This window comes from Opisthocomus hoazin, chromosome 7 (genome assembly GCF_030867145.1).
Source record: "Opisthocomus hoazin isolate bOpiHoa1 chromosome 7, bOpiHoa1.hap1, whole genome shotgun sequence".
NCBI lineage: Eukaryota > Metazoa > Chordata > Aves > Opisthocomiformes > Opisthocomidae > Opisthocomus > Opisthocomus hoazin.
Genome location: NC_134420.1, coordinates 70,488,443 through 70,501,120, shown reverse-complemented (window position 1 = coordinate 70,501,120; position 12,678 = coordinate 70,488,443). Strand labels below are relative to the sequence as shown.

At 46.8% G+C, this 12,678-nt stretch overlaps 1 protein-coding gene across 12 annotated transcripts in view; it reads left to right on the top strand.

Moving 5' to 3' along the window:
• The window catches only part of KTN1 (kinectin 1), a 93,705-nt gene that overhangs the window by 33,821 nt on the left and 47,206 nt on the right, over window positions 1-12,678 (top strand). For 11 of the 12 annotated variants that reach the window (XM_075427061.1, XM_075427055.1, XM_075427058.1 and 8 more), the window contains exons 2-5: window positions 4,265-4,818; window positions 6,448-6,585; window positions 9,048-9,215; window positions 11,611-11,741. In XM_075427061.1, coding sequence (XP_075283176.1) covers window positions 4,296-4,818; window positions 6,448-6,585; window positions 9,048-9,215; window positions 11,611-11,741 — 960 coding nt within the window. In that variant the 5' untranslated portion in view covers window positions 4,265-4,295. The remainder of the gene's footprint in view (window positions 1-4,264; window positions 4,819-6,447; window positions 6,586-9,047; window positions 9,216-11,610; window positions 11,742-12,678) is intronic. The other variant, XM_075427059.1, reaches the window with a different exon arrangement.

The window sequence follows — 12,678 nt, the reverse complement described above, 5'->3', positions numbered from 1 at the left end:
CCTTCTCTGGAGATATTCCAGACCCGCCTGGATGCGGTGCTGTGCAGCCTGCTCTGGGTGACCCTGCTTGGGCAGGGGGTTGGGCTGGGTGACCCACAGAGGGCCCTGCCAACCCCTGCCATGCTGGGATTCTGTGAATGGTAAAACAGAATCCTGAGGAGCAGTGAAGCTGAGATGTGAAGGTGTTTTAATGTAGCGCTTGCTTTTTTCTGGTTTAATAAAGGGAGCTTCTCAGTCGCGATGCTTTTTGTATAGTGTTGGATTTTTCTTTCCCTATGGATTGCTTCTGTTTTTTTCCTAGATGCCTTGTCAATATAATGCAGAAGTATAAATGGGAATGGAGAAACCTTTTTAGTAATTGTAGATTATCAGAGGACAACTGGAAACTGTGAGAGCCAAACCACGGCCTGTTTACCCCATGGGAAGGATGGTGCTTTATAAAGATGTCTGGACAAGGGGTGGGTGGCGAAGTGTGTTACTCGGTCATTCTGCACAGGAGCCAGCAGTGGTGGTGTCCTTCTAGATGGGATTTTTAAATGCCCTTGTACATGCTGGGCTGAGATGGGCAATCAGCGTATTGCCATCAGAGCAGAGCTGCTCTTTGCTGTTCCTGGCTGTGCTTAATCAATTCTAGCTACATCCTGAGGCTTCTACCTGGTGTAAATTTTTTTTTTTTTGAACGCTGCTTCCATGTGAAAAGCTGGATTTGCGATGTGCAATTTCCAGCGATCCGATGTGCGTGCCTCTGATGGCGGCGGTCGGCGTGGAAGCGTTCACTTGGCTCACGCTGCGCTTCACCCCTGAGCGGGAGGAGGGCGGGAGCGGTGATGGACAAGGGGCAATGGGCACAAACTGAGGCACAGGAAGTTCCGTCTGAACATGAGGAAGAACTTCTTCCCTCTGAGGGTGACGGAGCCCTGGCCCAGGCTGCCCAGGGAGGCTGTGGAGTCTCCTTCTCTGGAGATATTCAAGACCCGCCTGGACAAGGTCCTGTGCAGCCTGCTCTGGGTGACCCTGCTTCGGCAGGGGGGTTGGACCAGATGACCCACAGAGGTCCCTTCCAACCCCTACTATTCTGTGATTCTGTGTGATTCTATGGAGTCGGGGAAGGCTCCGAAACTTGATGTGCTCTGGATTGGCGTGGGGTGCAGGTGGTCCCGTTGTGCAGGTGGAGGGGAGCAGGGAGGTGGATGGAGGCTTGGCAGAGCTCTGAGATTAGACCTCATCTAGTCCAGTACCTATTCCCCCCTCAGACTAGCTGTTGTAATCATATATTTATGGCTCCTCTCGAAGCAGCTGAAGCTTTTAAATGTGTCTAGCCTCTCTGGTCTCAAAGCAACAATCATTTTCTGCTTATACGTGGTCCTGCCTTGCTGACCGCCGTGCCTCCTGACGTTTTGGCGTCTCGAGCCCTTCCAGTGTGTGTTTTGCAGAGCGCAGGATTGGACCTGAGCAGCTGGTGCTGGGGAACGTGTAGGGAGGGCTGCAGGCTGGGATCGTCCCGGCTTGGCTGAGCGATCGGGTGGGTTTGTGGCTGGCTGGGGGCTTGTGTGTCAGCAAGGCAGAAGTGGGCTGCTCTGGGCTCTTGGTGGTTAGCTGTTGTAATTGTTGCAGTTATGTATTGTAACGATCAGCTTAATTACACTTGTGAAAAATCTGCTTAATTGCATATTTACTTTGGGGATTAGCTTCTCCCATAAGCGTTCGGTATTGACTTTGGCTGAGACAAATTTTCAAGATCAGCTTCCTTGAAGAGATGAGTAATAGTAGATAACTTGGTGCAGGAAGCTGGTTTTATGAAGTAGCTATAACGAATCATTTTGAGACCTCCAGCTTGGTTTTGAGCATCAGTGCTTTTTTCCCCCCAAAAGACAAGCTTTTCCTCCCACCCCTCTCAGCCCTTCTGAAACTTTCTGTGCTGGGTGTATTTCTAGACCCAAGCCTTTTCAGTGACCTGTGTGCACACAGAAAATAAATACAAACTGGGAGGAGACTTCATGTTAAGACAACTGATGAATAATTAGTGTATTGAAATGTTAGTCTTCTATTTGGCTAACTTAATAGTCATGTTAGAGTTCCCACTCCTTGCCTTCTGCGCTACTCAATGCGTTGTACAAATACTTTGTCACAGGAACAAAGTATTTGAACTGGGCTCTCCAGTTCAAGAAAGATGAGGAGCTACTTTCTACTACTAAAGGAAAAACTCCTTTCTGTCCAGGAACTGTTACATGGAACAACTCTTCCCTCCAGCTCGAGCCTGGCTCCAAACCAGGCTCCTCACCAGTGCGGCACGGTGGCAAGCCAGCTTACCATAGCAGCTCCCAGCACAGCCGGGAGCTGAGATAACCCAACCTGAAATGTAATACTATCAGGTATTTAAAGAATGATCCTCTGCCTGCCCAGAAGCAAGGAGAGCCTGTCCTCTTCCTGCAGCATGCAATTTCTACGTGGACTTTATTCCCTGTGCCCTTAGGCACATCCATTTTCTTTTTCTAAGCAGCAGTGGAACACTCCAAGCAATATTGCCTGAAGGTGCAGGGCAGTTCTCCCTACTGCGTTTGGGGTCATCTCACGTCTAAGCCTGTGTGAAGCTCTCGTCCTCAGGCTGGTTGGGGAGAAGCAGAAGGGCAGACTGCTGTGTAACCATGCCCTGAGTCCCTAGCAGTACCAGCTTCCCCAGATGGTGTTGGGGACCTTTGCACGTGTTGGGGGCTGCTTCAGCTGGGCAGTGGCTGCAGAGAAGGTGACAAAGATTGCAGGAGACACAACCTGGGTTAGACCCCTTGCCTTTTATTCCCAAGGGAATAGGTCTCCCGAGGGACAGTTGAGTCTTGTTTGGGCTTCTTCAGCCTGAAGAAGAGAAGGCTGAGAGGAGACCTGATAAATATCTGCAGGGTGGGTGTCAGGAAGATGGGGCCAGACTATGTTCAGTGGTGCCCAGTGACAGGACAAGGGGCAATGGGCACAAACTGAAGCATGGGAAGTTCCAGCTGAAGATGAGGAAGAACTTCCCTCTGAGGGTGATGGAGCCCTGGCCCAGGCTGCCCAGGGAGGTTGTGGAGTCTCCTTCTCTGGAGATATTCAAGACCCACCTGGACGCGGTGCTGTGCAGCCTGCTCTGGGTGACCCTGCTTGGGCAGGGGGTTGGGCTGGGTGACCCAGAGGTCCCTGCTAACCCTGACCATTCTGTGATTCTGTCTTATCTTGTGTAGAGGAACATGTAGTTGAAGCACGTGCTTTCCATGGTGGTTTTTAAACTGAGTCAGTGATTCAGGAGTTGCACTTGCTTAGTTAGTTTTGACTGTGTTTTTTCAATGGTGGGTGATCCCCCCCTACTTGGAACAAACAGTGTGGAGAGGAGTTGAATTCTCCCTGCAAAAATCCAGGTCTGTTCATAGTGACCAGTTGTGAAATTGGTCTTGTCTTGGCCCCAAAATTAGGTTTTTAGCTTCATCTTGACTTTTTTTTTAATTATGGTCCCTGCTTTAAAAAAAAAGAAGAGTAATAGTACTCTGAGGGTAAGCAGTGTTTTCAACAAATCATCCTGGAGTCATTTGGTCTGTTAGTGCCCTGGAAGCTGTGTACTGTTACACGTGCAAAATAAGTAACAGATCTTGCTGTTTGCCTAGAAATGTGTGGAATTGTCATGAGTTTAAAGCTGTGTTTAGACTTCAAAAAGCAGTTTTGAAAATACCTGATTCTTTATGGTTGACTAAAATTTAGGGCTCTTTCCTTTCTTCCCCTCATTCTACGTCTGAAGCTGTCAAATCTGGGAACAAAAGGAAGCTGAAGTTGAAATTTAACTCCCACTCGCCAAGATAAAAATCTTAATTCCTGTTGTTTGATTTATGGGGGGTAAAAAAAGTGTTGCTCTGCATGTACTGGTCCTTGTTTCACAGCCTCTGAAAGTGCTGTCTCATGTATTTCTGAAATCAAAAGCTTTCACTGTATGAAATTCGCTTGGGAAGGGAGTGTGAGGAAGATGAAGAGAAGTAAGGGAAGAGGAGAGCTGCTCTCTTCCAAGATCAGCAGTCTTGCAGACTGCAGTTCCTTCCTATCCAGGTTAACAACTCTGAAGCAAATGGTAAATGGTTCCAGAAGTTGCTCCGTGATTGGTATAACTCGGTAATTTTATTAAAAGCTATTTTAAGGCTTCTCTAAAATAGTGAGAAGGCTTCTTTTTTTATTATGATTGGTAGAGGAAATAAGGTTGAAGAAAAACCTGTTCAAAACCTAATTTTTCCTTTTTTTTTTCCCCCTATAGGTTTCTTTTGATAAAGCTAAGAAAAAGCACAATGGAGTTTTATGAGTCTACCTACTTTATCATCCTCATTCCTTCTGTGGTGATTACAGTCATCTTCCTCTTCTTCTGGCTTTTCATGAAAGAAACTTTATACGATGAAGTCCTTGCGAAACAGAAAAGGGACCTAAAGTTTCCACCTACCAAGACTGATAAAAAGAAAACGGAGAAGAAGAAGAACAAGAAGAAAGAAGCTCAGAACGGGAACATCCCCGAGTCTGACTCGGAAAGCACACCTCGGGACTTTAAGCTCTCTGATGCCCTGAGCACGGATGAAGAGCACGTCGCTCCTGTTCCCTTGAGCGTGACTGAAGCATCCACTGGCGTTAGAGAGCGGAAGAAGAAGAAGAAGAAGCATAAGGCGGTTCAAGATGATCATGTAACTAAGGAGTCGGAAGGATCCAAGTCTTCAGGCAAGAAAGTAGAACCAGTCCCTGTTACAAAACAGCCCACTCCACCATCTGAATCAGCAGCATCTAAGAAGAAGCCTGGGCAGAAGAAGCAGAAAAATGGAATGGGTATCTGATGTTGCATATGCTTCTTGCACAGAACGCCAAAACTGTGTTCTGCTTTTTGCAAGGCCACAGAGTGTCTCTCTCACAACTGTTCTGCCTGATCTCTGTGGGGCAAAGCTCACTTCTAACCTTTTCCTTTTTACGAGCTATTGCTTTTTTCTCCCTGTTTATATCTGGCAGCAATGCTCTGGTGTTCTTCCTCCTGTCCTTGCTTGCTTCTGTTAAAGGTTATTGAGGGAAACACAGCAGCTTGTATCTCTGCTTTGCTCTGTGATTCAGCTACTTCGTTCTCAAGCTGTCAAAATTTTGATTACCTGAAAGAGGTCATTAGATGTTTGCTGCGTGTGTTCGGATGTCAAGCACTGAAAAAGCGGAGTCCTGTGAGCGGTTGCTCTGATAAGGAAGGGCGTCTAGGGAAACCTCATAGCGGAGTGAGCGAGATAAATCAATGTTTAAGTGCAGGCTTAACGTGTGAAGAGGTGTTTGGTGGCGGATTTGTGGAAAGAAGCACTGACAGCTGCTTCCTACCTGCTATACCTCTGTAATTGAATGGAACTGATGCTAAAAGAAAGCTGGTCCAGCTATTGCACCTGAAGCATCCAACTGAGAACAGACTGAAAACTGTAGCTAGAATCCCCTGGGACTGTCTCGACAATATGCTCAGCAGAAGTCGATATGTCTCAGTGTGGTTGTCTGGCTATGAATAGAAGTTAAAGAATAAAAATACCCAGTTTCAGAAATAAGCGAAACCTGAAGTATTTGCAGATTGCCCTAAGGAGATGCAGGCGTAACGGGTTTGCTACAGGGAGTGAGGAGAAAGAACGACATTGCTGCTGGATGTGGTGGATTTTTTCCTTTGTCCAAAAAAAAAAAAAGGGGAGAAAAAAGACCCACCCCCTACCAACAAAAAAAGTATCAAATCTTGTTTGTGGGCGTTCTCCAAAAATCTCTGTGGCGTGGTTAAGATGTGGTCTGCAAGCGCTGTTCTGAGGGCAGCCACAACTAACTCTTCTGCGTGATTACAGGAGCTGACACCATGACCCCATACTGTGCGTGTCAGCTCCGGCAAGAATATTGTATAGCACAGGCTGTCCAAAAAGAGAAATAATTTCTCACTAGAAACAACTTTTTTTTTTTTTTTAAAAGAACAGTTCCCTAATGTGAAACACTTGTTTTCTGCTTCTCACAGTCCCAGTAGCTATTGGGGGTGTGTGTTTAAAGTGCCGAAGTGGGTTCATGGCGGGGGGTAGAAAATACTTCTTGCAAATGAGAAAGTAATGTGGGTAACACGTGCTGTCCGCTCGGTTGCAGTGAAACCTGGATTGGATTTGTTAAACTGTTTCTTGCATTGCCTATGTTCTGCTTAAAGAGAAGGTTCCTGTCTGTCAGAAGACTAGGTGCTGTGGCTCTTGACTCTGCTAAACCTTACTGTTGCTTTGGGGTCTTGTCTGATACGGGAAGTGGAGGTGGTTGTGAGTGTGTACATACGCGTGACAAACTTCATGTTCTGATTTAAAAGACATGAGGTGCTTTTTTCTGGGAGTGGGCTTCAGTGGTTGTTACAGATTTACTGATTGAAAAGTAATGATGAGAATGTACAGAAGAGCGTATTGTCTTAATTTTCTGTTACAGATGACCAAGATACTAAGACTGATTCTGTTGTATCTCCTGCCAAAAAGCAAGACCCAGTGCTGCTCCACCAGGAGATAAAGCAAGAAAATGTGTCAGGAAGGAAGAAAGTCTCTGCAAAGAAGCAGAAAGTTGATAATGGTGAGAATACAGTGTGTGACTTAGTTCAGATAAACCTGACTGTTAAACCTCTTTGCCATCCATGCTTTAGTTTCTCTTTCTTTGAAAAAGAAACTTGTAGAAGAATAGTTCTTTCAGTTTGAAAAAGCAGGAATTCCAGATAGGAAAGATTGTTCAGCCTGAGATACTGTTACATTTTATGGACATCTGGTACCACTGAACGTGGGATGATGTGAACCCTTCTGAGCTCTTTTGGATCCAGACATCCACGCTTGAATTGAGGAGTAATAGGCTGGCTTAGAGCATAAGCTGAGCGGGCTCTGAGTTGCTCCGAGTGAGGGATGTCTGGAACTGCTGCAGTCATCTGCCTCAAACAAGACTGCGGTTTTTCAGCCAGTTGCTTTGACCGCGTTCCTCTCTTACTGTCCTTTTGTTAGCTAGCTGTTGCTCTAACATAAACTGCTCATCTTTGCTGTCAAGGCCATGGCTGTTCGTCATCCCTCGTTCTCTGCCAAGATGCTGTTTCTTGTCTCCTCTTGGCTCAGTCTGCCCCGTGTTTGTTTTTTTTACAATGAGTGCCCTTGTGTCTGCGGCTTCTGGGAAGAGTGTGACCGTGAAGTTCTGTGAGGCCACCTTGTTAGCTTCTCAAAACTCTTCCTCATTGGGACAGCTATGAAGAAGTTGGCGGCTGGTGGGACTGCTCCTGGAGTAGACAATGTCAGTCACTGTTTCCTTTGTGCTTTAATCAGGTCACCAGGGTCCAGATCAGTTGTGGGCCCTGGTCAGACCAGGGTAGGGTTCCAAGAGGTGCAGGGTTCCTGTATGTTATAACAACTGAAAAACTTTTAAATTATTCCTGAAAGAAACCTACTGATGGGGAACCTAGTGTGTGATTTGCCTTTTGTGGATGTTCGTGTGCTTTTGCTAATGCATCCATGGTCCTTTCTTGAAGGACCACCTTATGGACCATAAGCTTGTCTGTAGGTGGCTAATGCTCGAGTAAGTGTCAGGATCAGCTCGGCCGGTATTAAAGCTAAGCTGTAAGTGCTGTACGGGAATAGCTCATGCATTATTTGAATGCAAACTGTTTTCATTTAAAGCCACCTCTCCAAAATGACAGAGCAAAAATTAGCTGCAGTGGGCATCCGGATTAGCCAAGACAGTACTGTGGGGGTTTCGGATGTTACTGATGCTGCAAAATGTTTCACTGATATTCAATAGACTTTGAAAGGAGGGGAACAGACTCAGGAGGGGAGGTTAATAAGGAGAAGGGGAAAAGGTGAGGATGGTAACTACTTTAGGTGGTGGTTGTTTCTGCTAGAGGAGAGCTCTCCTCACTTCTGAGCTTGCAGTGTACCTGCAGGCGTTTGCTGACTGTTAAGTGGAAAGACTCTTAGCAGGTGACACAAAAGGTCCATCTGGCCTATTCTGCTCCTTGACAGCAGCCAGAATACAAAAGTGTTTTTATAACTGGCTCTCTGGCAGCCAGGAGTGTGTATCTGTCTTGCACGGATGCCTGAAACCTTGCATCCCACCCAGTTCCTCCTCTCTCTGGTCTGCCGTGTGGCATCTGTTGTCAGGCTGCAGGGCTGATGGACCTGGCTGGCTCGGTGAGCTTTCCTGCTGTGGCACAGCTCTGTCCACTGCGTCTTGCGTACTTCAGACGGTGTGGACCAGCAGCTCAGGAGCTGGGCAAACAGCAAATCCAGCTCTGCTGGCCGTATCCGTTGTCCTTGGTCTGTCGCTCTTCCTCTCCCCTCCCCTGCTTCTGTCTCGGCAGCTCAGGCTGAGAAGTTCTTTGAGCGGAGGCTGATCCTTATGACATTTATCCAGGGCTGCGTGAAAGGAGACCCGAGGTCGGTCAGTACCTCTGGGTACCTCTCTGAATACGAATGATGCCTAAAGCCAGCTCTGACAGATGAGATATCTTCACTAAGTGTGGCTGAGTCTGCAAGTGAAAGAAACTTGATTGCCATCCCTGCTGCCTGTTCTGCCTGGATGGTTTAGGTCCCCGGTGATGTAATCCGAGCGAAAATGCCGGCGGGAAGGCACCAGCTCCTAGCAGAACAGGGGCAAAAGGCTTTGCTGTACTCACGCTTCAGGGATGCCGAGTGATTTCGTACGCAGCCACAAGTAAACCAGTCTCCTTGGTGCTGTGTGCAACTTTCTCATCAAAGTGAAATGAAAGTCAAAATCTAAAGGTTCTTCTCTGCTACTTGTTAAAATGCTAAAAGGTAGCTTTGGAAATAGAAATTTAATTGAAGCTATTAAATTACTGTGTATTAGAGACCTTTATTTAATGAACTTACCTGACAAGCTTTAATGAGTTAAGCTGTGAAGGATTAATAGAAATAGAGAGTGTAACTAGCTGTTGAGGTTAGAGATGCTTTAATCCAACTCTCTAATATGTTGTGCACCTTTCTAAAAACGTTGATGTTAATTGTTACAAAGCTTTAACCCATCCTTTGGACTTCTGATGGCAGTTTTGGTGGATGAACCTCTTATTCAAGCAACCACTTACATTCCTTTGATGGATAATTCTGACGCTGGCACCTTGGAAAAGCGGGAAGCGGTTGAAGTAGCAAAACACAACGTGAATGAGGGGATCCAGAAGAGCAGTGGCAAGAAACTGAAGAATGAAACGGATAAAGGTAAGAAACCAATCATGGAGTCTTGTCTCTGGCGTAGCCTGCTTGCAAACCTGAACGAGGAGAACATGCGGTATGTGTGGGGAGGGGGATCCTCTCTCATTTGCTAGGAAGAAGTGATTCGAGGAGAATGTTTGTGGCTGCAGGACACTGCTTGTTATTGTCTGTGCTCGTTTCTCCCCTGTCTTTGGCACTGTTGAAAGGGCTTTGTGCCATCTGAATCGTTTTGATGCTGACTGTAGGCTTTTGTGTCCTCGCAGTGAGCGAACGGGTGATCACAGGCCACACAGACGCATGCGAGCTAGTTTTACAGCAGATAGGTCAGGCATCCCTAACAGTGATGGACGCTAAACCAAGAGCTTTCAGGATGGGCTGTTGGAGTTTGCTTGAGACTGGGAGTGCAGCCAGTATGCTCTAGGGCTGTTCATGGACCTAGCTGGGGCTGACCAGCTGGCGTGTATCACGGAGTGCAACACAGAGCTACCTGAAGGAAGTTGCCAGTGGAGGAGCTGCAACACGGAGCTGCCTGAAGGAAGTTGCCAGTGCAGGTAGCCTGGCAGTTTCCAGGAAGACTTTGAATTTTCCTTTTGATGCAGTTGGAGTTGGTTGGGGTGGGGGAGCTTCCTTCATGCTCTCCCACGGAGGCCTGGAGTGATTCATGAGCACTGTGTCCCACTCTGTAACTCTAAATAGGCCGCTGATCTGGTCAAAGCATGCCAAACTTCTTCAGCCGTGAGGTGAGACCCTCACATCTGTGGGCAGCCAGAGAGGAGAAGCCGAGAGACTGAGCAGCGATTCCCCTCTCAGGCTTGTGCAGAAGGCTGGCTCCCCAACATTGTCTACCTGCTCACTCACCCCACTCTTTGGAACCTCTCTTTTTAAACTTGTCTTCTAAAATGCTCACTTGAAAGCTTCCTGGCAACTCCTTGTTGTACCTGAACTGGGTTCCCACTTGCCTGAGGCTTCCCTTGTGCTTCTAGCTCAGTGGCTGATGTTACTGCCCTGCAGCATCAAAGCCTCTCGCGTGCACCCGTCCCTTCTCATTTCATTTGCAAGCTCTGTCCTTCTGTATGAGCTCCTAATTCTCCTGTGTCAGCTGGGATTTGCCCTCCCGATATAGAAATCTGCCCCTGTTCTAATTGTAAGCTTCTTGGATGCAAGGGCAAGGTCTTGCCGTCTTCAGGGAGCACAGAGGTCAGGATGGTCCGGGCCAAGGTGCTGTAGGCTCCTGGCTAACCGGACTTGAGGTCTCAGGATCTTGGCGTATTCCTGGTAACAGCATCATTGATGATGTCAGCATGGCGATGATGCGATGTGAAGTCTGTGGCCAAGATGAAGTTGGATTTAGGACTAGGAGAGAGCGTGTTAGAATTTCTCGGCTCTTCCGCCAGACCTCCTTGCACTCTGTTATTCAGTGATTTGGTTTTATGCTCCATAATTACTCTTAGGGGCTTAGTATCACTACCGCTTTTTTGTTCCTCATTTGTTTTTCAAACGCTGGGAGAGGTTTGGGTTTGATGTGTGGCTTGGTTTCAAGGGCATGTTTAGCACCTGTGGTGAGAAACCTGGGCCCATCTCTGTGAGCTTTGGGACACTTTCTGAAACATTGCTTTTAAGCTTTTCCTCTGTTTTCCTCCAATCCCTTCAGGCACTTTTGTGCGCTGGTGAATGGTTGAGAGATACTGGACGCCTTGGTCTTGTGCTTCCCTTTGCTGAAGTGAGGGGGCCACCTAATGACCTATTGAACGTGCAGCCTGGGTTTTATATGGACAGTGGGTTTTGCTCCTGTTGGAGCATAGTCCAGCTGAATTGTGTTTCCTTCTTTGTGTCTTTTTCAACACTTAGCCAGCCATTAGGAGGGATCTTACTGGTTTATCTTCCTACTGCTGAACTCCTTCTGCAACAGTTCATATCCAGACTTGGACTGATGGAATATTTTTCTGGTTTCCATGTATTGTAATCAGAAATGTGCCAGTTTTTAAATTCATTACATTGCCATTTGCATGTGGCTCGTGGAGCCAAGCTGTCCTTTAAATGGAGAGCTTGGTTTGAATTCCTGTCATAATACACTAGGAATGACTCTTAAAGTTTTCACATGAATGCTATTTTTTTCCCCCAAATCTGTGTTATGCTTTGTATTCTTGCTGGCAGCCCTCTAAATGTTACCAACTGTACAAACAAAGTGGTGGGTTTTTTTCCCAAAACTGTCAGCTGGCAGATTGTTATCAGATTTAAATCATAGATATGTTATTTTTACTGAATGTTCATGACCTTCTTGGCATTTCAGACCAAAATTAAATATAATGCATAATGATACCCCATCACATGCTGTTTCGAGGCAAAACAAATAATTCTGTGTGGAGTCCAAAGTAAATATATCCTCCCTTCTGTGTTGCAGAGAATGCTGAAGTGAAATTTAAAGACTTTGTAATGGCCATGAAGAACATGATCTTCACTGAAGACGAGGCCCGTTCCGTAGTGGAGGTGTTAAAGGAAAAATCCAGTGCAATTCATGATCTCTTGCAAAAGGTGCGTGACCTGGGGTGGGGGGAGAGGAGGCTATTAAAGAAGCAGAATGGGAAGAGGTGCTGTCAGATTAGCTACATCGGTGTTCGGTTGCGATGCTGCATTCTGTCTTTGGGAGACTTTTTCCAGCTGGTCCCTGCTTGCTTTGCATGCAGAAAGCAGTTGTCAGCTGTCTGTGCTGCCATCTGCCATCCCGTGGGCTAGGCAGGCTGATGGCTTTTGACCGCTCGTAAAGAGCAGACATAACCGTGGAGGATACGGTCTGGGACGTCGGGCTGCTGCTGCAGCTGGCGCCTGTGCGTTGGCGTGGGGGAAGGCTGTCCGCTGACTTCCAGGAGTGGTCTTTCACAAACACGTAAATAAGATAAACTGCAGTAAGAATTAAGAAAAAGCCGCAGTGGCTGTACACTCAACCAGCTAATCGTGTGTTTTGCAAGTTTCTCCATTTAGAAAGTCCATACATTCTAGTCTGCTGAGCTCTTTGGATATTTTTCGTAGGATTGTAGGGCAGTTCAGATTTGGAAAGGACTTTGGGGGGTCTGTAGTCCAACCTCCTACTCGAAGCAGGGCTAGCTCTGAGGTCAACCCAGGCTGCTCAGGGCTGTCCAGTCTGGCTTGAAACCTTCAGGGACTGAGAGTGCCCAACCCCTCTGGGCAACCTGTGCCAGTGCTTGGCAGTTCTTTTTTGACTTTTGTATTAAGACAGAAGAGAGTGGTGACCACCAGTATTTCAACAAGTGTCTGTTCCTCCCTCCCCTGACTCATTACGATTCTCTTTTTGTGTTTGTAACATCCTGTTTGTCCCACTTGAAGTCTTGCAGTTCTGTATTGTTCTGCAGAATATGGTACCAGAACAGAAATGCAGACCTGGAGATGTGTCACTCAGTTAATGCAATGTAGTAGTATATCACGTATTTGGTTTGGAAGGGACTTTGGGAGG